Source organism: Saccopteryx leptura, chromosome 8 (genome assembly GCF_036850995.1).
Source record: "Saccopteryx leptura isolate mSacLep1 chromosome 8, mSacLep1_pri_phased_curated, whole genome shotgun sequence".
Taxonomy (NCBI): domain Eukaryota; kingdom Metazoa; phylum Chordata; class Mammalia; order Chiroptera; family Emballonuridae; genus Saccopteryx; species Saccopteryx leptura.
The window spans coordinates 16,706,396-16,728,139 of NC_089510.1; the positions used below are offsets into that span (position 1 = coordinate 16,706,396).

General features: G+C 39.6%; 1 protein-coding gene across 1 annotated transcript in view; it reads right to left on the reverse strand.

The window, feature by feature from the left end:
• Positions 1-12,817, reverse strand: part of GBE1 (1,4-alpha-glucan branching enzyme 1) — a 304,174-nt gene extending 291,357 nt beyond the window's left edge. Inside the window, exon 1 of the mRNA XM_066347125.1 lies at positions 11,487-12,817. Within this exon, the coding sequence (XP_066203222.1) occupies positions 11,487-11,611 (125 nt within the window). The 5' untranslated portion in view covers positions 11,612-12,817. The remainder of the gene's footprint in view (positions 1-11,486) is intronic.
• Between the last annotated feature and the right edge of the window lie 8,927 nt (positions 12,818-21,744).

Here is a 21,744-nt window from a genome sequence, read left to right on the forward strand (position 1 = left end):
CTCATTTATTTTTAGTCAGGTGTCTTCCCAATGCAAGTCTATCAATTCATAATCTTAAAGAAGAAGTGATTAAACTTCCGGTAATTAAATGGATAATTCACAAGGACATAATGTACAGCATAATGACTAGCTAACACTGCTATGTGACATTTAGGAAAGTTTTTAAGAGTAAATACTCAGTTCTCATCAGAAGGATGACATTTTTCCCCCTTTTTTTCTTTTATATTTATTGTATCTCCATGAGAAGACAGATGTTAGCTAAACTTACTGAAAATATGTAAGTCAAACCATCGTCTGATACTCCCTAAATATACACAGTGATGTATGTCAATTATTTCTCAATAAATGTATCTTCTTTAACCATAGCAAAAATAAATAAACATCAACCTAAATCTCAAACCGTATACAAAAATTATTTCAAAATAGGTCATAGACTTAAATGTCAAACATAAACTTCTAGAAAAAAAAAAAACTGGAGGAAACCTTAGATCGTAGAGCTAACAAAGAACTCTTGTACAGGACAACAAAAGCACAATCGGTACAACAACAAAATCAATAAGCTGGACTTCATCAAAATTAAAAACTTTTGTTCTGTGAAAGGCCCTGTTTAGAAAATGAAAAAGGCAAGCTATGGATTAGAAGAAAATACTTGCAGAGCTAGTGTCTGGCAAAGGACTGTACAAGAATATACAAAGAAGTCTTAAAACTGAAAGGTAAAAAAATAAATAAAAATAAAAAGTCCAGTTAAAAAATGGACAAAAGGGCCCTGGCCAGTTGGCTCAGTGGTAGAATGTTGGTCCAGTGTGTGAAAGTCCTGGAGTTTAACTCTCAGCTAGAGCACACAGGAGAAGCACCTATCTGCTTCTACTCCCTTCCCTCCCCACCTTCTCTCTTACTGTCTCTTCCACTATGGAAACCATGGCTAGAATGGTTGGAGCAAGTTGGCCCTGGGCACTGAGAATGGCTCCGTCCTCTCCACCTCGGGCACTAAAATAGCTCAGTTGCCAAGCAACGGAGCTGCAGCCCAGCCAGGCAGAGCACTGCCTGGTAGGGACATATGGGAGAATCCTGGTCAGGGTGCATGCAGGAGTCTGTCTCTGCTTCCCTGCCTCTTACTTAAAAAAAAAAAAGAAATGGACAAAAGACATGAACAGACATTTCACCAAAAAGGATATGTAGGTGGCAAATAACACTTTAAAATATTTTCAATAAAATTAGCTGTTAGAGAAAGGCAAATGAACATCATGATAATACATCACTACATACCTATTAGAACAGCTACCATTAAAAAGCTGACGCCACAGCCTGACATGTAGTGGTGCAGTAGATAAAGCATCGACCTGGAAATGCTCGGGTCGGGTCGTTGGTTCGAAGCCCTGGGTTTGCCTGGTCAAGCCACATATGGGAGTTGATGCTTCCTGCTCCTCCCCCCTTTCTCTATCTCTTTCTCTATCTCACTCTCCTCTCTAAAATGAATAAGTACAAAATATTAAAAATAGATAAAATACCTAGCATGGTTTCTGTTTAAAAAAAAACTGACACCACAAAATGCTGGCAAGAATGCAGATAAATTGGACCCCTCATACATTTCTGGTCAGGATGCAAATGGTACAGACACTATGAAAAATAGTTTGGCAATTTTTTATAAAACTAAACATATACTTTCCATATAACCTATTAATCACACTTCTAGGCATTTCTCCCCCCAAAAGAAAACTCAGACATAATCATTCATATCTTAGCTTTTTATGGGAATATTTTTCAAAGCCAAAAATTAGAACGAATCCCAATGATCTTCAACAAGTGAATGGATAAACACACTTGATACCTGTACAATGAAATACTATTTAGTGACAAAAAGGAACAAACTTGCTACAAGCAACTTGGACAGATCTCAAGGGAACTCGGCTGAGTGAAAATATATGATTGAATGTATATCACATTCCAAAAAAAAAAGAGTCATACAGATGGTAAACAGATTAGAGATTGCCAAAGGTATACAAACAAATAAGAGCATATAAAAACTAGTGAAATCTGAATGAGTTCCATAGATTATAGCAATGTCAATGTCCTGGTTTTGATACTGTAATATATAGAACAGGGGTCCCCAAATTTTTTACACAGGGGGCCAGTTCACTGTCCCTCAGACCGTTGGAGGGCCAGACTATAAAAAAAACTATGAACAAATCCCTATGCACACTGCACATATCTTATTTTAAAGTAAAAAAACAAAATGAGAACAAATACAATATTTAAAATAAAGAACAAGTAAATTTAAATCAACCAACTGACCAGTATTTCAATGGGAACTATGCTCCTCTCACCGACCACCAATGAAAGAGGTGCCCCTTCTGGAAGTGCGGTGGGGGCCGGATAAATGGCCTCAGGAGGCCTCATGCGGCCCGTGGGCCGTAGTTTGGGGACCCCAGATATAGAATTAAGCAAGATATTACCACAGAGGCAAGACGGCCAAAGGGAACAGAAGCCTTCTCAGTACAATTTTTGCAATTTCCTGTGAGTTTAAAATTATTTCAAAATAATTTTTCTTTTAAAAATCCAATCTAACACAAACTTACAATTGTCTAAGTTCATGATATATTTTAGTGTTCTCTAACCTTAAGGGTACTCTGAACCCACTACAACAAAATCTAAGTTTTTATAACACTCTTGTTTCTCAGTACTCCCTGCTTCTGTGTTGTATTTGTGAGTAGACATTTACCTAATGTGCAGGGATAGTGTACAGTTTTCAATAAAGGGTACTTTATGGAAGAAAAGCAAAAAGAGATCAATTAGTTTCACTACAGTCCAATCACTAGCCAGTACAACTTAAAATAACAGAACAGCATTGCTAGCTGGAAAAACTGAAATGGTCAAGAGGATGAAAAACCTGTATCTTTTAAAATAAATAAATAAAAGTACCAAAGATAAGAGCTGAAAAATATGAGCTAGTTTTTGAACCTCTAGAATCTAGAATAACCAATCCTCTTGAGAGAAGTCTGAAAAACAATTAAAAAGCAAAAGTGTGGTAGCTCAGACATTAGCTAATCATGATCTCCAAATAGTAGTAGAGAATGGTCATGAATAATACACCAATAACCTCTCAGAAAAGGAAAAAAAATATGAACCCAGAGCATCGATCTTCTATTCTGAGATGAAACATGAATTGTATTCTTCAACAAATTGTTCTTTATTCCTATTGAGGAAAACAAAACAGTAAACATGCTTATAATGACAAAATTCTCTATTAATATGAAAAGGCTGTGGTAGGTATATTGTGAAGAATGACAGTTACACATCTTAAGCTTTAAGAAGAAGAGCACAGAAAAGTGCAAAGCTACAGCCCTCATAAGCTTGTGTGTCATCAGATAACAGAAAAGTGTTTTAAAAACCGGGCACACATTAACTGACATCTGCAGTTTACCTGTTCTTTCTAATCCAAACATTATATTCTCCAAATAACTTAATCAGATGGTTTTTTAATGAACCCAGAGGCCATAAGAAATTATTAGTAGGCGTCTACGGCCATACCACCCTGAACGCGCCCAATCTCGTCTGATCTCGGAAGCTAAGCAGGGTCGGGCCTGGTTAGTACTTGGGTGGGAGAAATTATTAGTGATTAATTTCCTCTCAAAACATGCCTATTTTTGAAGATCAATATATCTACAAAATTAAACAGAGAAGATGTGAAGCCAGGTGGCTGAGACCAGTTCAGCTCATTTTGAAACAAAGCAACCAAAAGTCTCCAAGAAAAGAATCCCGGAAAATACAGTCAGGTCTAGTAAAAGGAAAGCCATGACCCAGAGGTTGGTGATACTGAGAGATGTAGCTGAACACAGACTTCTCTCAGGATGCTGAGAAACTACACCATGGTCTCACTAGACTTTTCATCTTTAGCCAGTTGTATTCTCTTCTTTGAAGCAAGAGAAAGAGCCCGGAGAAGCTGTGATAAGTGAGGCAAGAGGACATTTCTCAGGAAGCTGTGTGTGCAACGAAGCACTTGATTATGCAGGCTCACTTTCAGCTGAGGATGGCCATGGCACAGTCCCGGTCAATAATTTATGAAGCAAAAGAATTAGATGGAGTCTCCAGGAAAATTAACAGGTGTTCAGCTAAAACGAACGCAGTGTGCTAGCGCATGCTCCTAGATGCGCCCTCCCATCTTCTAAGCATAAGAATAAAGACCATAAACTAAAGACAGTAAAGCTGAAAGATAAAGAACAACATGTCCATACTAAGAACTAAATAACTTGCTGTTACTTTCTTCATGAAAACGCTAATCTCTATTTTCAATATCTCAGTTTGTAGGTCTGTCTGTAAATTGAGGGTGTGTTGGGTTTCTGTTCCTCTGACTTAAATGCATAAGAGATTTCACAGTATGTCTGTAACAAAGTCATCTGTCTTAGGCAGTTATTCATAATTAAATATAACCTGTGGCTAGTTATTATTTATAGAAATAAAAATGAATTAGATTGATAATATTTTAACACATGATTTCATTAGTAAAAAAAATATTTAATTCACACTTGCTAAATATTTGCAAACCTCAAGGCTACCTGTATAAGAAGTATATTTGTAGACTTGGTTTCTGATTACCATATTTTACATTACAGACCTAGAGTACACACCCAAATATTGTGTCTCATTGTAATTTATTGTTCAATGGACCTACTAAGACACACATGAAGATTGCATTTCTTTGTATTATGCATCTCTTTGCAAAATCAAACATTTTGAAAATAACTGAACTCATCAAATGAAAAAAAGAGAAAGCAAGTCATAGGCTTTAATTTTTTTTTCTTGTTAACAGATTATATGTTCAGACTCCACTGGATAATGCTTTCAGTTTGCAAACTTTTAAGCTGCTGTTATGTATCTTTTCTTCTTCTTTTCAAAGTTATTCCTGCTATTAGTAAACTCAATATTACCATTCCTCCAACCACCTAGAGTTCAAGAGGAAGAAAATCCCCACAGCTGTTTGATGCCCAAGAATATGAACGCTTAACACCTGGATGAAAGAAGAGAAAAAGACAGAAAAGGAAGATCAAGGGCAGAGTGATGTGGAGTTTCTGCAGGCTAGCATTTACCTCTCTCCATAAAAGGAGCTTCGTGCTCATTATATCCCAAGCTCATCTCGCCTTCAGCTCAGAGTAAACCAGCAATTGCCTTATCGTTTCCTCCAAATTAAGGAGCAAAGTTTAAACATATACTTCTCCTTCTCTATTAGATGATGATTAAAATGACCACCTCCTCACCTCATTCACAAAACTGCACTACTGGAAAAAAGAAGGCACCCCCTAAAGTAAAGATGCCATGAACTAGTGAAATGAAGAGTGGAGGGAAATTACCAGTCACATTACTTATCTGATCGTAAATTTCAGAATACACCGTTTTTATAAAGCTAAAAATAAGAAAATCTTCTGAAAATAATGTTCTAGTAAACATTTAAGATAGAAAGTTTGTTTGCTAATATTATCATCATCATTAAATGACTGTTACTTGTTTATTGAACATCTTGACGTGCATCCTAATCCTCAAAACACCATGGTGAGTCCTATCCATATTTTGCAGAGGAAAAAAAAAAAACTGAGGTTCATAGAGGTTGATTAGGTTTTTCTGTTGAACTCAAAACTATTTAGCATTCACGAGAGTTGAAATTCAAGCCTTAACTTGTTCTTGTACTTGGAATATCATAATTCAGCAATAATTTTATATATATATATATATCTTTTTTCCATTTTACATGTGAAGAAACTAAATTATTCCGATCACTTAAGCATCAAAACTCAATTGAGTTTTACAAGTTAGTCACCATAACATAATGTCAAATAAATTATAATAGAATTGTATAATAAATGACTGAATGTAGATGTGTAATAACATGTGTAAGGTGCAGGTTTACCTTCTGTCAGTGTACTGGATTCCTGTTACCCTAAACACACATGAAAAGAACAGGGCTGCTTTTGGATAAAACACAGAAGAACCCTGGTTCAAAGCAATGGTGAGCGAGTATGTGCTGATGAGCAGGTATTGCCACAGGAAAAGAAGCTACTCTTTGGTAAAAACTAAACTTACTTTAGAGTGAAAGGTATCTGGTAGCAGCAATTCTTTCCAATTAAAATACTTTTATGTTTTGCTTTAATACCTATAGAGGTATAATTAAAGTGTAATACATGCTTTCAAATAATAGTAGCATAATGTAGTTCTCAGTCTAAAACTACAGCACATTTCACAGAGACTGTTGTTATTATCTCACTGACAAACTAGGGCCAGCTAGGTGGGAGAGGAACTGAATTCTCTAAAATGTTACCACATAAAGCAGCAATTTTCAACCTTTTCCATTTCATGGCACACAAAAACTAATTGCGAAAATTCTGAGGCACGCACACACACACACACACAAATACATGTTTTGCTGATATGACAAAAAAAAAATTTGATACAATTTTCATTCCTTTACAAAAAAAAAATAGTAGGTACCTACTTTTTTGCTTCCAAGTGACTTGTTAAAAATCAGGTGCCTATACTTGTATAATCAAGATTTCTGGTGCCAAGATTTAATCAATCAGACACAACCTTATTATGAGTCATGACCAATAGAAGCAACTCTGTTCTATGACCTATATATTTATGGTTCAAGACAGGGCATTCACCCCAGATGGCTATTGTTATGTTGGCCCATTGTCATTTTTCTATGTGGCAATCTAAAGGAAAAGGGGTCAGTGCCATGACTAAATGGTCAAGGTACTGCATGTTTTAAAAATTCTTGTGGCACACCACTTGAAACTCGTTGACATAAAATGTCACTTCTCAGGAGGTAGTGCAGCAGATGCCAGATCCTAAATGAAACCAAAACGCTCCGTCAAGTCATTTTAAGGCACTCTTAAAATGAGAAGAGGTCCCAGCCCCTTGCCCAGCACTGTAGAGAATTCAGGAGTGGCCCCAGAGTGAGTACAGATCTCAGCGGCAAAGGGCAAATGAATAGACTGGTACCAAAGAGCTGGCTAACTGCACCTTGCAATATTTGTATTGTTCCCTGCCTTCTAGAAGCATTGACATTTGACTTCTTCGGGGACCACAACTTAGCCAAGCACTGCAAAAAAAAAAAAAAAAAAAAGATAGTGTTCAGCTATGATATAAAACTATGGAGCTGTGAGAATCAATTTTTGGTGCAGCCTGACCTGTGGTGGCACAGTGGATAAAGCGTCGACCTGGAATGCTGAGGTCGCCGGTTTGAAACCTGCACTTGTCTGGTCAAGGCACATATGGGAGTTGATGCTTCCTGCTCCTCCCACCTTTCTCTCTCTCTCTCTCTCTCTCTCTCTCTCTCTCTCTCTCCTCTCTAAACTGAATAAATTAAAAAAAAAATTTTGGTGTAGTTACTTATAACACCACATCCAAACTATTTTCCAATTCTGATTAGATACCAAAGTAAAAGCTATTTTTATTTCTAACAAACTAGAGACGTTCACTGTAATTATAATACGTAACACACTTGGGCTCACATAAAAACCTCTCCTCCCTTTGTTGGGCACTCAATTTGACCTGAGGCTCTCTCCAACTGCATTCCTTCAGTGATTAAACCTCTAGTCTCTGAGGAGTATAGAAGAATCTAATTAATAATGATATCTTGATTTTCTTGGGTTATCTTTAGCTATCTGAACATACATTCCCTTTCCTTAGACTGTCATAGAACCTTCTCATAATTACTGCTTCTCTCTTTCCACCGATCCCAGCATCTCCAACATTATTAGCTTCCGGTTCCATATTTGTCACTGCTAGCCGTAACAAGTGATATGACGCGCTTCCGGAGCCGTGACGCGTGCATCCCGCGTCACCGGAAGTAGTACTACTGTACGTGAGTGACGCTGCGCTTTGCAGCACCACCATACACAGTGCTCTCACTGACCACCAATGAAAGAGGTGCCCCTTCCGGAAGTGCAGAGGGGGCTGGATAAAGGGCCTCAGGGGGCCATAGTTTGTGGACCCCTGCTCTAAGCTGTGCCTTCCAGGCCCAGCAGCATGTATATAAACGTATAACATAGAAGCGGAAGAAACAGCTATAAAAGCATAGCTGGACCTACACATTGAACAAAAGATGAGGCATCCAAGACAGGATAACATTCTGACACACTTCAACCTGATAATCCAGAAACATTTGCTAAATTCTATTTTATGGGATAGAGAAAAAATATTTTCTATTAACAAAAAGTAAACAAAGGGTTCACTTAATTCATTTCTATAAAACTAAGAGAGTCACTCTTCTGATAAAGATCAGAAAATGCTCTATTTCTTGATCTCTCTCACCTTTCATTCAGTGATATTTCTAGGCCCCTAACGTCTTGTGACCTACACAAAATGAGAAGTGAAAATCTTTGATATTTAGGAAAGAAACATCTATAAAATGAATATCATGTTTCTCATTCGTTCTAGTGATAGTTTAGTGTCCCTACAGAATGGCACCCCAGACATCCCCTCCACCTCCCCACCTTCCATCTCCCCCTGATTAGATGGTGACACAGTGAAAGTGAGAATCCAAAGATGAGGCTAAAAATGTAGCGAGGGACCAGATAACTCAGTAGGTTGTAAGTCATGAGAATGTGTCTGTGCTGTACCTTAAGAGCCACGGGGAACTGTTGAGAAAATTTGAAAAAAGGAAACTTATTATGAGGCTGTTTTTGTCATTTAGGCTAGAGATGCTAGTAACTTAAGATGAAAACAGTAGAAATGGAGTGGCAGCACATACTTGAAAAACAAGATCTAACTAACACTGACTATACCTGGAGATAAGAGAAAAGGAAGGGAAAGGAGTAATTAATGAAAACTCTTAAGTTTTAGACTTGAGTGGTTGATAGGTAAACATACCACACACTGAGATAGGATAAAGAGACAAACATGTTTGGTATAAAAACCCCATAAATTCAGTTTTATACATGTTGAGTGTTATACGACATCATAATGAAGATACTTTTATGCCTGAGACCAGGAGAAAGATCTGGAGTAAAGACAGATGTGGGCAGCCTGACCTGTGGTGGTGCAGTGGATAAAGCATCCACCGACTGGGAATGCTGACGTCACTGATTCAAATCCCCGGGTTTGCGGCATCCAGGCGCATGTGAGAAGAACTACTAGGAGTTGATGCTTCATGCTCCTCCCCCACCCTCTCCCTCTCCTCTCTCTAAAATCAACAAAATCTTTAAAAGGGGGTGGGGAGATATGGGCAGACTCAGTACACAAGTAAAATCTAAAATCTATGGGATAAATGAGAATGCTAGGGAAAGTATCTATATTAAGTAGGTACAACGACCCTGGGAAGGCCCTAAGAATCTCCTATATTAAATGGTCAGAAAGAGGCTGAGAAGGAACCAGAAGATACGTTGGTTGGGGAAAGATGAGACAATTCACCAATGAGAAGAAACTGTCTCCCCCTTCACCATTCTTATCTATTATTTGTACTCCAATTTTTCTTCACTCCTTAGTAAGCACAATTTGCACCTAAATGTTTGACTGGTTGAATATTTGTGTTAGGTCAAAGGCACATCACCCAGATGAGTTATCAGAAATAAACAGAAAATAGGAAAAGTAACCAGGGCCAAACTTTATGAAGGAGGACTATTTATTCTTCAAATGTCAACAGTAAAGTTACTGCTGCCAAATGCCAAATCACTGCTTGATATGCCTAAATGGAACGTGTGTGTGGAAAATGGCAATTACTCAGAACCAAGGCCAGAAGTAGAATCCGGTCAAAGTGAGGCACAAGGGCTCATTGGACCAGCCTTGTTACCAAGAACACTAAATTGCCCCCATTTATGTATTCTGACCTTGGTACCTCTCATTAGCTTTGACAAACCATGAAAGATGATCATATAATTGCTTCACTCCTAATGGAGTTCAAGTGAATTACGAGAAAGAAAGAAAAACACTTAACAAGGGATGTCTGTCTACTTGTAATCATTTTTTTTAAAGGTGGACAATTGTCAACACAGACAAAATATTTCCACAACACTGATGAATGTCTTAAGTGTTATTTTACAGAACATAGTGCCATCAATAAGCACATCAAAAAAGTCTGACCACCATCCTTTGCTCTATTTTTTTTTACTATTTTGAAATCAAATCCATTCTCGAACTATGAAAATTATGAACTGTTTCTTTGAGAGCAATAGTATACATACTGAAAGCAATTTCGCAAGGCTGCTCCCCGCCTGACTTATATAAGGGCCCAATCATCTGATTAACAGAGCAACATCTCAAGGTGACTATTTGAAGAGGGCTCATTCATTAGGACACACAGCTCTGGAAAGAGATGTATTCAACTTTGTGTCCCTCTTGGATTCCTTAATGTGACAATGCCAGGTCATGAATTTTAGATATTTTTTTAAACTCCTTTCCAACCATATTTCATTACCTCCAATGCTGCTTCTCGCCAAAAACTAGCTACATGTTCTCTGTTTCTTAAAATTTTGACTATGTATATTCTGCTGCCATAATTGTTTTTATCCTCAAGACATTCCCTGAGCGGCAGAAACCATTAAATCACAATGTGCTTTCTTCACAAATGTAACTACTAGTATAACAACTACTATAACCTTAACCACTACACTTTTAAGTAGAGCTGACTACTAGCATTATTCTCCCAGCACCTTAATTGTCGTAAACCAATTCTGGTTATTGCTCCAGCATTAGAAATAAGCTAAAACTAAAGCATCCTAACTCGGCCTCTGGAAGTTTGCCTTTCTCCCTCCCCAGGATGGCAATGCCAAACACGGAGAACGCGGCTGGCCGCTTCACTCCTCAGCGTTGGGAGAGGGAGAGGTTGACCAAGACGGGGTTAACCTTCTCTGAGAGTGGGGAACATAAACAAGGAAAGCGCAAAAGCTGCCAGGAAGAACCCTGTTAGATACAAAAATCACAGTATTTGCTATGAAATAAACTAGAAAAATTTTAAAGCGCAATCACACAGTCCGGGTGTGGCGCGCACGCTAAGTCACAGCCGCTCTCGGGCGCACGTCCCGGTCTGGAAACCTACGCGGCGATGCCGCCCTGCGCACCCGCGCCCGAGGACACCGGCACTGGGGGCCAAGGCGCGCACTCAAAGGCGCAGACCCACTGACTGCAGGGGGGGAGGGGAGGAGTTAATTTAGCGCGTCTCGGTCTAGTCAGGAGGCCAGAGTTGTCAACCTAATGACAACTCCACGGGAAACCACAGGACTGTAATACCAGACGGAACCAGACGCCCACCTTCAGACGGTGCCACCACCCCCAAGATTGGGGGCGAGCCGGGGCGGGGCAAAGGCGGGGCGAGCCTGGCGAGGGGGCGGGGCCGGCCTGCCTAGGGGCGGGGCTAACCCAGCGAGGGGCGGGGCCGGGCCGGCGAGGGCGGGGCCACGCGCCGAACAGCCGAGGAGCCGAGAGGAGGCCCGAACCCCGACTCTGCGCCTGGACGGCGGGCTGCTAACCCCGAGGATAGGGGGAGAGTCTGGCGGTACCTGCGCTGGAAGTCCGGGGCGAAGGGCCGCAGGTACGGGTCAGCCTCCAGCAGCCGGGCCAGCTCGGGCACGTCCGCCAGAGCAGAGGCCAGCGCCGCCTCCGTGCCGTCGGCCGGGGCCGCCATCTTCCGCCACAGCCCGAGCAGCCGAGGCCCGAGCGAGTCGAGTGGAGCCTGAGCGGGAACGGGCGCCGCTGGGGAAGCGGCGGGGGCGGAGCCGCAGGACGCGGGGCGGCGGGGCGCCAGGCCCTTTATAGCCGGGCAGCGTCCGCCGGCGGGGAGGGGCCCGGTGCTGCCCGCCCTGCTGCCCCCGGCGATGCCCGAGGACGCGGGCCGAGGGGACCTCACGCAGCCGCACCTGTGCTCACGCGGACGCAGTCTGGGTTCCGGGGCAGACTCTCCGCTTTTCTTCCTGAAACGACCCCCGCTGCCGGCGTTCCCTTCCAGTGCATACACGGTTCTCTTGGAGGGAAACTTTCTTCCCAGAGTCCGTAGAATTTGATTGTTAGCAACGTCCCAGTGCAGGAAACAGTCCGGGACAGACGTGGTGATAGCGTTGGGAAAGTTATCACCTCCTAACCGGAAGTGCAGCTTCTCCCTGCCTCGGGAATCGAACCACAAGTCGCAGCCTCCTGGAATCGTCCACCCCAGTCCTGTGGTAACATCCTCAGGGTTGCCAGAGGCTGAGAAGCCAGGACAAGAACTTTTACTCCCTAAGCCTTAAAAGGGGAAAAAAAAAAAAGTGATTATAGTTGTAACAAACTTAAAGTCCAAAACAAGTGGAGACTAGCTTTGAAAATGGCCTGAGCAGACAAACCCAGTTTAGTCATCCAAAGAAAGCTTGCTGTACCAGCTTACATGGAAAGAGCAGCTTGACTTGTGTCATTGTTTTGCTAGGCGTTTGGAAATCGTAAGCAAGACTTAAACTGGTCCCCAAGGTTGATATGAATGGTTTTGCTTAGGCTATTTCTGAACTTCTGACAGAACTATCCTAGATGAGAAACGCTGTAGGGAAGAACCTTAAATTGAAATTCAGCTATGCCACTTATTAAGGAAGTGATGATGCAAGAAATTGCTCTCTCTTTTGGCTTAAAAATAATAGCTTCTTCCCCACTTGAAACTTTATATCCTTTCATTCCCATTAACTGACTTGCTTCTAGCTTGTTGGTCATATTTAAAGAATACAGAATTATAGGCCCTTGCCAGTTGGCTCAGTTGGTTAAGAGTGTCCTCAGGAGGCGACAAGGTTGCAGATTCAGTCTCCAATCAGGGCACACAGGGAAGCAACCAGTGAATGTATGACAGAGTGGAACAACAAATGCATGTTTCCCTTCCCTCTCCCTTTCCCTATTTGTCTCTAAAATAAAAATGAAGAAAATTCAGCCCTGGCCTGACGACACGGTTGGCCGGAGCGTGGGCTCGGCGCGCATAGGTTGCCAGTTTAATTCTCCAGTCAGGGTGCATACAGGAGCAGCTCAGTGTACCTTCCTCATTTGTAGAAGGAAGAGGGAATGTGGCAAACTCCATTATCCTATTTTAGGAAATTGCCACAGCCACCCCAAACTTCAACAGCCACCACCCAGATCAGTCAACACCAACATTGCAGTAGACCTTCCACCAGCAGAAAGATTATTACTAGCTGAAGGCTTGAATATTAGCAATTTTTAGCAGTATTTTTAAATTAAGGTATGTGCATGGTTGTGTTTAGACAATGCTACTGCACAATTAATAGGCTATAGTATAGTGCAAACATAACTTCACTATGTACAAAGAAACCAAAAAAAATCATATGACTCACTTGATGGCAATATTTGCATTATTTTGGTGATCTGAAACCGAACCACAGTATCTCCAAGGGATACCTGTATAGATAGATGAGTAGCCCTGCTTTTCATTTCCCCTTCCTTTCCCTGAGCATAACTCCTCTTTCTTCATTGTCAAGTTCTTGAAAAATTATCCAGTTCACTATTTAACACACTGAGGCCTGGCTTCCGTTCCTACTGAAACGGACTCTTGGACAATGGGGGTTCAAGGCAGCGACCTTCCACACGGCTGAGTATTTTTATGTAACTTGACTCCCAAACATTTAACCACTAATAGCCTTCTGTTGACCAACAGTTTTACTGATAATGTAAACAGTCAACATGTATTTTGCATAGTACATGTATTATGTACTCTATTCGTGCACTACGGTAAGCTAGAGAAAAGTAGATATTATTAAGAAAATCATGCCCTGACCGGAGAGCTCAATTGAGTAGAGTGTCCTCCCAAGTGCAGAGGTTGCCAGTTCCATCCCCAGTCAGGGCATATACAGGAACAGGTTGATATCTCTCTCTCTCTCTCTCTCTCTCTCTCTCTCTCTCTCCCTCCCTTCCTCTCTCACTTATATCAATAAATAAAATTTTTTTTAAATAAAATCATATGGAAAATGCATTTACAATACTTACTGGAAAAAATCCATATATAAATGAACTTGCCCAATTCAAAGCCATGTTTTTTAAGAGTCAACTGGATATTGAAACTTGTTTTCAAAACACTAAACCCCACCTAGTTATTAAACTCAGTGGGTGGTTTTTACTTCTTGTCCTGTCTAATCTCTGAAGATTTGGAACTGCTAGTCATATCTTTATCATCTATTGAGATAAAAAAGGAGGGAAGGTTGTGACAGAATTTGAAGTAATACACAGAGATGTGTAGCCAGTGAGATACAAGAAAGAAAACAGGGTCAGGAAGGTCCCTGGACAACGGTGAGAGCACAGCGGAGGCTGAATTGCAAAGAGCTGGAATAGTGTCACACGGCCCAACCATTAGCTTCTGTTCGACATTGCTTAATAAGCTGAGTGAGAGCTCAATAAATAAATATTTGTATGGAGATTTCCAGAATGAGTTGAAGGTCAGTGGCGCTGATAAACTTGTGCTGGTGGCCTGTCACACAAATCACAAATGCTCAGCCATAGAATTTAGTTAGTATGAGATCTTTCTTCGTGATGGATATTGATTTAATGAGGAAAATGGTTGGTAGGAGGATAGCAGTTTTTCGTCAGATAACAATGACTCTGAATCTAGACTGCCGAGTTCTAATCAGAGCTTCTCCGTGGGTAACCCCGGCGAGTTCCTTCATCTCCCTGTGCCGTCATTTTCTTAGCTGCAAAGAGTGGTGAGGATTAAATAAGAATACGTAATCATTTAATGAGTTCATAGGATACTGCTTATCATAAAATAAACACTCTACAGTTAGTTATTATTAATAAATAATACACTTGCTTTGAAAGAAAAGGTATGGCCTTTCCACCCCAATATCCCTAACACACTCAAATCTCTCCATATTAGTATTTAAACTTACACTATTTAGTGATTCTGAATATGAAATATATACTTAAACATGGAAACAAAACATAAGGATGGGTAATTTTATTTGTTTTTCAAGTTAAATATTTGAATGTCTGTCTTCCATAAAGCACTATGTTGAAGCATCATTATGGTAAAAAAAAAACAACCAAAACTCTGATATGATCCATTATGATATTCACAATATTAGATAATTCATAAATGAAAATTTAAACAGTGAGAGCTCAAAATGCTACACAATTGTATTAAAATTATATTTTAAAGTTTAATAAAATGTTAAAACACTATTTCTTTCTCTCTTGCTCTTTCTCGCCTCGACCCCTCAGTCAGTTCTCCATTAAAATGTTCTAAAACTAAATGAGGCAATCATCATACAATTCTATCCATTTACCTAAATCATTGAATTACACCTTTAAAATAGCTGAATTTTATCTTGTGTAAATTATAGCTTGTAAAGCTAGTTTTACAATTTTTCTTACATGACATTGTAACTTAGACTCTCTATTAGAAAGGTGAATCTAATGACTGGCAAGTATTGGTATCCCAGTCTCTAAACTGACATCCACTTATTTCTGGATTAAATTCAATGGAATTGGCCAGTTAGACTTCCCCTGTCCCACCTGCCAAGCCTCTCAGACGAAGCTGGAGAAAGCGACTGTCATTCTGCCTTCAGACACATTCACCCTCTAACCTCTATTTAGATGACTAAGTGGTGAGTGTTCAATATGATGACAATTTTCATCACCTGGAAACCAGAGTGAGGCAAACAACTTTTTCCGGAGATGGTACTTAGTAGTTTGAAATGATAACGATTTTCAATTACTTTTTTCATAGGCTGGATTAGAATCAGTGACCTAAAGGTGAAAGGCTCTAACTTCTGTGACAAATCACCTGGACATCTGGTCTTCTCCATCAGAACTTACATAATTTCCCTTTGTCTCAGACCTACCCAAACAAAATGGTCATTTTTGTTTCACTTAAAATTACAGGCTACCTTTATGCCTTTATGTTAACTGTAGTGATTATTTTTTATGTCTGAAATTTTCAGTATTTCTCAGTTGCTACTATTGGAAAATTTAGCAAACTTTTAGGCACAAAATCTTGCACGAAAGGGTCAGATAGTTGATCTTATTATAATGGAGTTATTCTGAAGAAAAACACTAGCTGTTCTTCAGAGTAATAACTAATAATAACAACATACTGTTTTTCACAGTCTAGGCACTGTTTTAACTATTGTATAGCAGTGTGTATATGTTTGTGTGTAAAACCCTTAGTGAATCTTGTGATAAAGGCATATAGGATGAAGAAAATTGCTTAAAGTAACGTAGCTAGTAGGAGTCCGTCAGAATTTGAATTGAGGTAAAACTATTTCAGTCTATACTTTTAAAAGCTATTTTATACTGCTTCTGTTAAAAATGAATACGGAGGTTAATGTGGAAGGTTTATTTATTAGACTTTAAGACAAAAACTTGGACAAACAAAATTTAAAATACTGCGCATCTGTCAACTTTACCCAAAGGAAACTCAGTTCCCTGGCAAACTTAACTATCCCAAAACAAAGAGCCAGGAAATGGTCAAAAAACAAAAGGTATTTGGCATATGACATTTAAGTCACAGCGCCCATGTATTACTGAAAGCCTAATGCAGTACTTACAAAAAAGATGCCTCCAACTAGCATTACCTGTTACAGTAGCTTGAATGGTGGTTCCCAGAAAGATATGTCCATTTCCAAATCCTCAGAACCTGTGAATGTTACCTCATCTGGGTAAAGGGTCCTTCCAGATGTAATTAAGTTAAGAATCTTCAGATGAGATCATCCTGGATTATCTGGGTTAGATACAGGAAGAGGAGACAGACACAGAGAAGAGGGGGAGGCAATGTGATCAGGAAGGCAAAGATTGCAGTGATACCCACCAGTTAAGAATGCCATCAAGCAGCAGAAGCTGGAAGAAGCAATGAACAGGTTCTCCCTTAGAGCCCCCACAGGAAACATGACCCTGCCAGTACTTTGATTTCAGACCAACCAGTTTATGGTAATTTGTTTGAGCAGCCTTAGAATACTACTATACCTGTTTAGTCTTTTAAAACTGATTCTCAGTGATTGCAGATTGGAAGTTACAAATCACATGACAGAAGAACTATTTTAGAACATTAATTGACTTACTTATATGCCATATAGTCAAGCAAAAGAGATTTGAACTAGTTAATAAGAATACTTGGCCCTGGCCAGTTGGCTCAGTGGTAGAGCGTCGGCCTGGCATGCAGAAGTCCCGGGTTCGATTCCTGGCCAGGGCATACAGGAGAAGCGCCCATTTGCTTCTCCACCCCTCCCCCTCTCCTTCCTCTCTGTCTCTATCTTCCCCTCCCGCAGCGAGGCTCCATTGGAGCAAAGATGGCCCGGGTGCTGGGGATGGCTCCTTGGCCTCTGCCCCAGGCGCTAGAGTGGCTCTGGTCGCAGCAGAGCAACGTCCCGGAGGGGCAGAGCATTGCCCCCTGGTGGGCAGAGCGTCGCCCCCTGGGGTCGTGCTCGGTGGATCCCGGTCGGGCGCATGCGGGAGACTGTCTGACTGTCTCTCCCCGTTTCCAGCTTCAGAAAAATACAAAAAAAAAGAAAAAAAAAAAGAATACTTGTAGTGGGTAGAACAATACTTGACAAAAGCAAAAAAAAAAAAAAATCATACACTAGAGAAAAATCCATGGTAACAGAGTTCAGACCTTAGTTTTCAGGTGTCTAGTAGCAAAAGCAAAGAAGGAGAAATATTGTATTTATAAATATGAACTTTGAATTGTCCCGTCTAGTTAGAAATGGCTCCATAAATACTAGATATTGAGAAACATTTTGAATCATGTACCAGGAAGTCAATTGTAAATAAACTACAATAAGTACAAATACTTTTCCAGATAGTTTCTTTCCTTTTCCTTCTTTTTCTTTTTTCCTTTCTTTTCCTTCCTTCCCTCCTTCCTTCCTTCCTTCCTTCCTTCCTTCCTTCCTTCCTCCCTCCCTCCCTCCCTCCCTCCCTCCCTCCCTCCTTTCATTCTTTCCTTCCTCCCTCCCTCCCTCCCTCCCTCCTTTCATTCTTTCCTTCCTCCCTCCCTCCCTCTCTCTCTCTCTCCCCATCCCTCTCTCTCTCCCTTCCTACCTTCCTACTTTCTTTTTTTAATGGATAGTACTATGATGTTGTGCTTAAGAACACAACTCTTAGTTCGAGCCAGACTACTGGATTTGAATCTTAACTTTGCCACTCACTTGCCTTGTGATTATAGCAAGTCAATCTCTTTGTACCTCAGTTTTCCTTTCTGTAAAGTGGGAATGATAAAAAGTACCCATTTCATATTGAGAAGACTAAATGACAATACATGTAATGTACTTCGCATATAATAATCACTCAATATGCCATTAGAGTTTATATTTCTGCAAAGGCAATAATGTTGCAAAGAAGAGTGAGATGTTTCATATAATGCTTTCCAATAATTTAAATTAATACAAAAGGAAGTAGGTGTTAAAGAGTTAAGGATAGTTAACATGCCCTCAGGAGAAAATAAGTGCTATTATGCCAGGGAAATGTGGCCTGGACTCCCGTAGACACTGACACTGTCCTGAGGTTTTCTAAAGGAATTCTCTAATCAGGGACCAGTGTATTCCACAGATCAATGCTAGCGAACAAATGTTTGTTACCAACACACACACAAAAATGCAGATATTGAGGAAAAAGTATTTAGATATTTTAATGTCAATTTGAGTAATTATATGTTTGAAAAATATAATCATAAAAAAATTGGAGCCTGTATTGGTATTCTTAAATATTTATTTCTCTAGGAAATTACTTTATTTTACAAGGCCATCAATACAAACTGATTGTAGGGGAAGATAAACGTTTTTTCTTTATCACTGATAGTTTGATAAGCTTTGCATTGGATAAAACCAGAACTCTTCTCAGAAATTATCTGTGCAAGTGCCACATGAGTACATATTAGACACTCTCAAATTCATATTTAGGAAAAAAAGAATAATGACTTAAAGTATTTTAGCAATAAAATTTATATTTTACATGTTCAAGGTTAGAGAAAAATTATTCAAGTAGATCTAACCTATTCAAATTGCACTGTGAGATGGCCATGCTAAATTATTTAAGAAGAAAATTAAAGACAAATTGTAAAGTATGAGGAACTTGGTTAGGAATGACCCTGTTATATATTCTTTAGGTCTAAATATCTTTAGAAGCCCTGGTCAGTTGGCTCAGTGGTAGAGAATCAGCCTGGCATGTGAATGTCTCTAATTAGATTCCCAGTCAAGGCACACAGGAGAAGGGCCCATCTGCTTACCCACCCCTCTTCCTCTTCTCTCTCTCTCTCTCTCTCTCTCTTCCCATTCTGCAGCCATGGCTCTGTTGGAGCAAGTTGGCCCCTTCACTGAGAATGGCTCAATGGCCTCCAGTTCAGGCGCTAAGAAGAGCTCAGTTGCTGAACAATGGAGCAAAGCCCCATATGGGCAGAGATTGCCCCCTAGTGGGCTTGCCAGGTGAATCCTGATCGGGCTGTGTGCAGGAGTCTGTCTCTCTGCCTCTCCTCCTCTCACTGAATAAAAAAAAATTATAAAATAAAAATAATAAATGTTTTTAGAGCTGCAGAGATTTAGCCCACTGACAGTAAAGAAGTAGGCACTCAAGGCTACAAAAATGCTCAGAGACTAAAGCAAAATAATGTAGGTACTTTAACCATAAACCCAGCCACACTCTATTCCTCTGTAGGCACTAAGTTCTAACCTTAATATGATAATTTTTCCTGTTTCGGATTTTGAACAGAGCTAAATTCTAGTCTCAGTTCTGATACTTATGAGCCATATGACCTTGAGTATGTCACTTTCAAAACCTCAGTTTCATCTTTTATAATATAGATATAGTAAAGCATGTATTGGAAACATATGACATTAAAATACGATAATATCGAAACCATCACAAAAAGGGTACTAGCCCAAGGCTATTCAATTAAGGTAGGAGGAAGCAGAGTTGTACTCTAATGGCTGAATCTAATAAAAAATACAGCAGGTAACCTTCCCCAACTCTGCCTTAACCTCAATAGAAAGACTTGGTGTAGTGCTTTAATTGCTTCACTCAAAGGACATAGAGCTCTGATAATATTGGGTGAGTTATAATGACAATGGATTATAATGGTTTAGAATACTGCTTCTGTAAAAATTAATGACAATCATCTTCAAAATGAACCTTTGCAACATTACAATTCTAAATTCCATATAGCATATAATTGAATTTTTTGCTCAAGAAAATTCTCTTTCAAACTACAGTATTGGAGGAAAAATAAGAAGCTAACCTAACTTAACTTCAGAAAACATGGTTTTGACTGAATATTGTAAGGCTTAAAAATAAAATGAACTGTGCATAAACACAATCTTCTCTTTGGCAAATTTAATTTTTACAGGGGTATGGACTAGAAATCCTGAGGCTGCTCTGCAAGTGTACTGGGGTTGGTTGAACAAATAAGAAAATAAGTTGTAGGTAATGGGAACCAGGTTTCTCCCTGTTAGTAATAACAGTTACAAATGAGTGTGGGGGCAAGTGAAATAAACTGTGCAGTGCTGAATTAGAGTCAGAGACAGCAATATGAACTCAGGTACACACACACACACACACACACACACACACACTTTTTAAAAAAGCGTATACATGGGTTTGTATAATACATATATCTCTTAGTTCTGTCTGCTGAGAGAATACCGAAGCAGTGACAACAGGATTTTCACACCCATATCTTAGTTAATAAACACCATTCTCCCATAAAAAGAACCAGGACTCTTTGAAGAAATGACTGATTCTAGGGCTGTGTAAGGAAAATGCAAGATGAGCCTAGAGCATTGTACAGTGCCAGAAAAAGTAAGAGAGTGTTTAAAAAGGAAGAAGAAGAATATGGAGGTATCTCAAAGTAAAAATCATTTAAGCAACAGAATAAGTAGCAGTAGTATTGGATTCTTAGTAGTAATAGTATTGATAATTTAAAATAACAAAATAAATACCCATAAGTACATCCAAATATACATAATTGATTGAACAAATAAAAAAATGGGGGAGAAAGAAATAATCTTCCTTCAGATAAATAATTTATGTAGGGCCTCCTTCCTCTGGGAAGTGGAGCTTAATTCTCTTCTACTAGAATGTGGGATGAACTCTAGTTACTAGCTTCCAAATAATAAAATGCAAAAGAGAGTCTGGCCTGTGGTGGCACAGTGGATAGGTCGTTGACCTGGAGCACTGAGGTTGCCATTCAAAACTCTGGCTTGCTTGGTCAAGGCACATACAACAAGCAATGAACAACTAAAGTGAAGCAACTATACTTCTTGCTCCCCCTCACTTTGCTCTCTGTAAAATCAATAAATAATATCTTTTAAAAAAAAATTTGAAAAACAGGAACTTTAGAGTGGAGAAACCTGACTCCACCTTCACCAAGTGATCAAAGTTGATAGCTCCAATGATAAGCTATTATTCATATGATATGCCTTTTGATAGATGTTAGGAGAAGCACACTTCACCTCTGAAATATTCTTCTCAAAAATCCATTGAGCATTCCTAACTGAATAAATACCAGACAAAACCAAATCAAAATGTATTCTACAAAATGCCTGATCAATACACTCAAAATTTTTCAAGGGTATAAACAGCAAGGAAAGAGTGGGAAACACAGACTGAAGAAGACTAGGATGTACTTCGACTAAAGGCAAAGTGGTGTCCTGCAATGAATTCTGAAATAGAAAAAGGTAAAATATTAGTAAAGTCTGCAGTTTGGTTAGTAGTAGTATACCATTGTTAACGTTTCAGTTTTGATAAACGTCCTTATATAAGATGTTGGGTCAAGGTCCCATATTTCCCCATGTATAGGATGCCCCCATGTATAAGATGCAC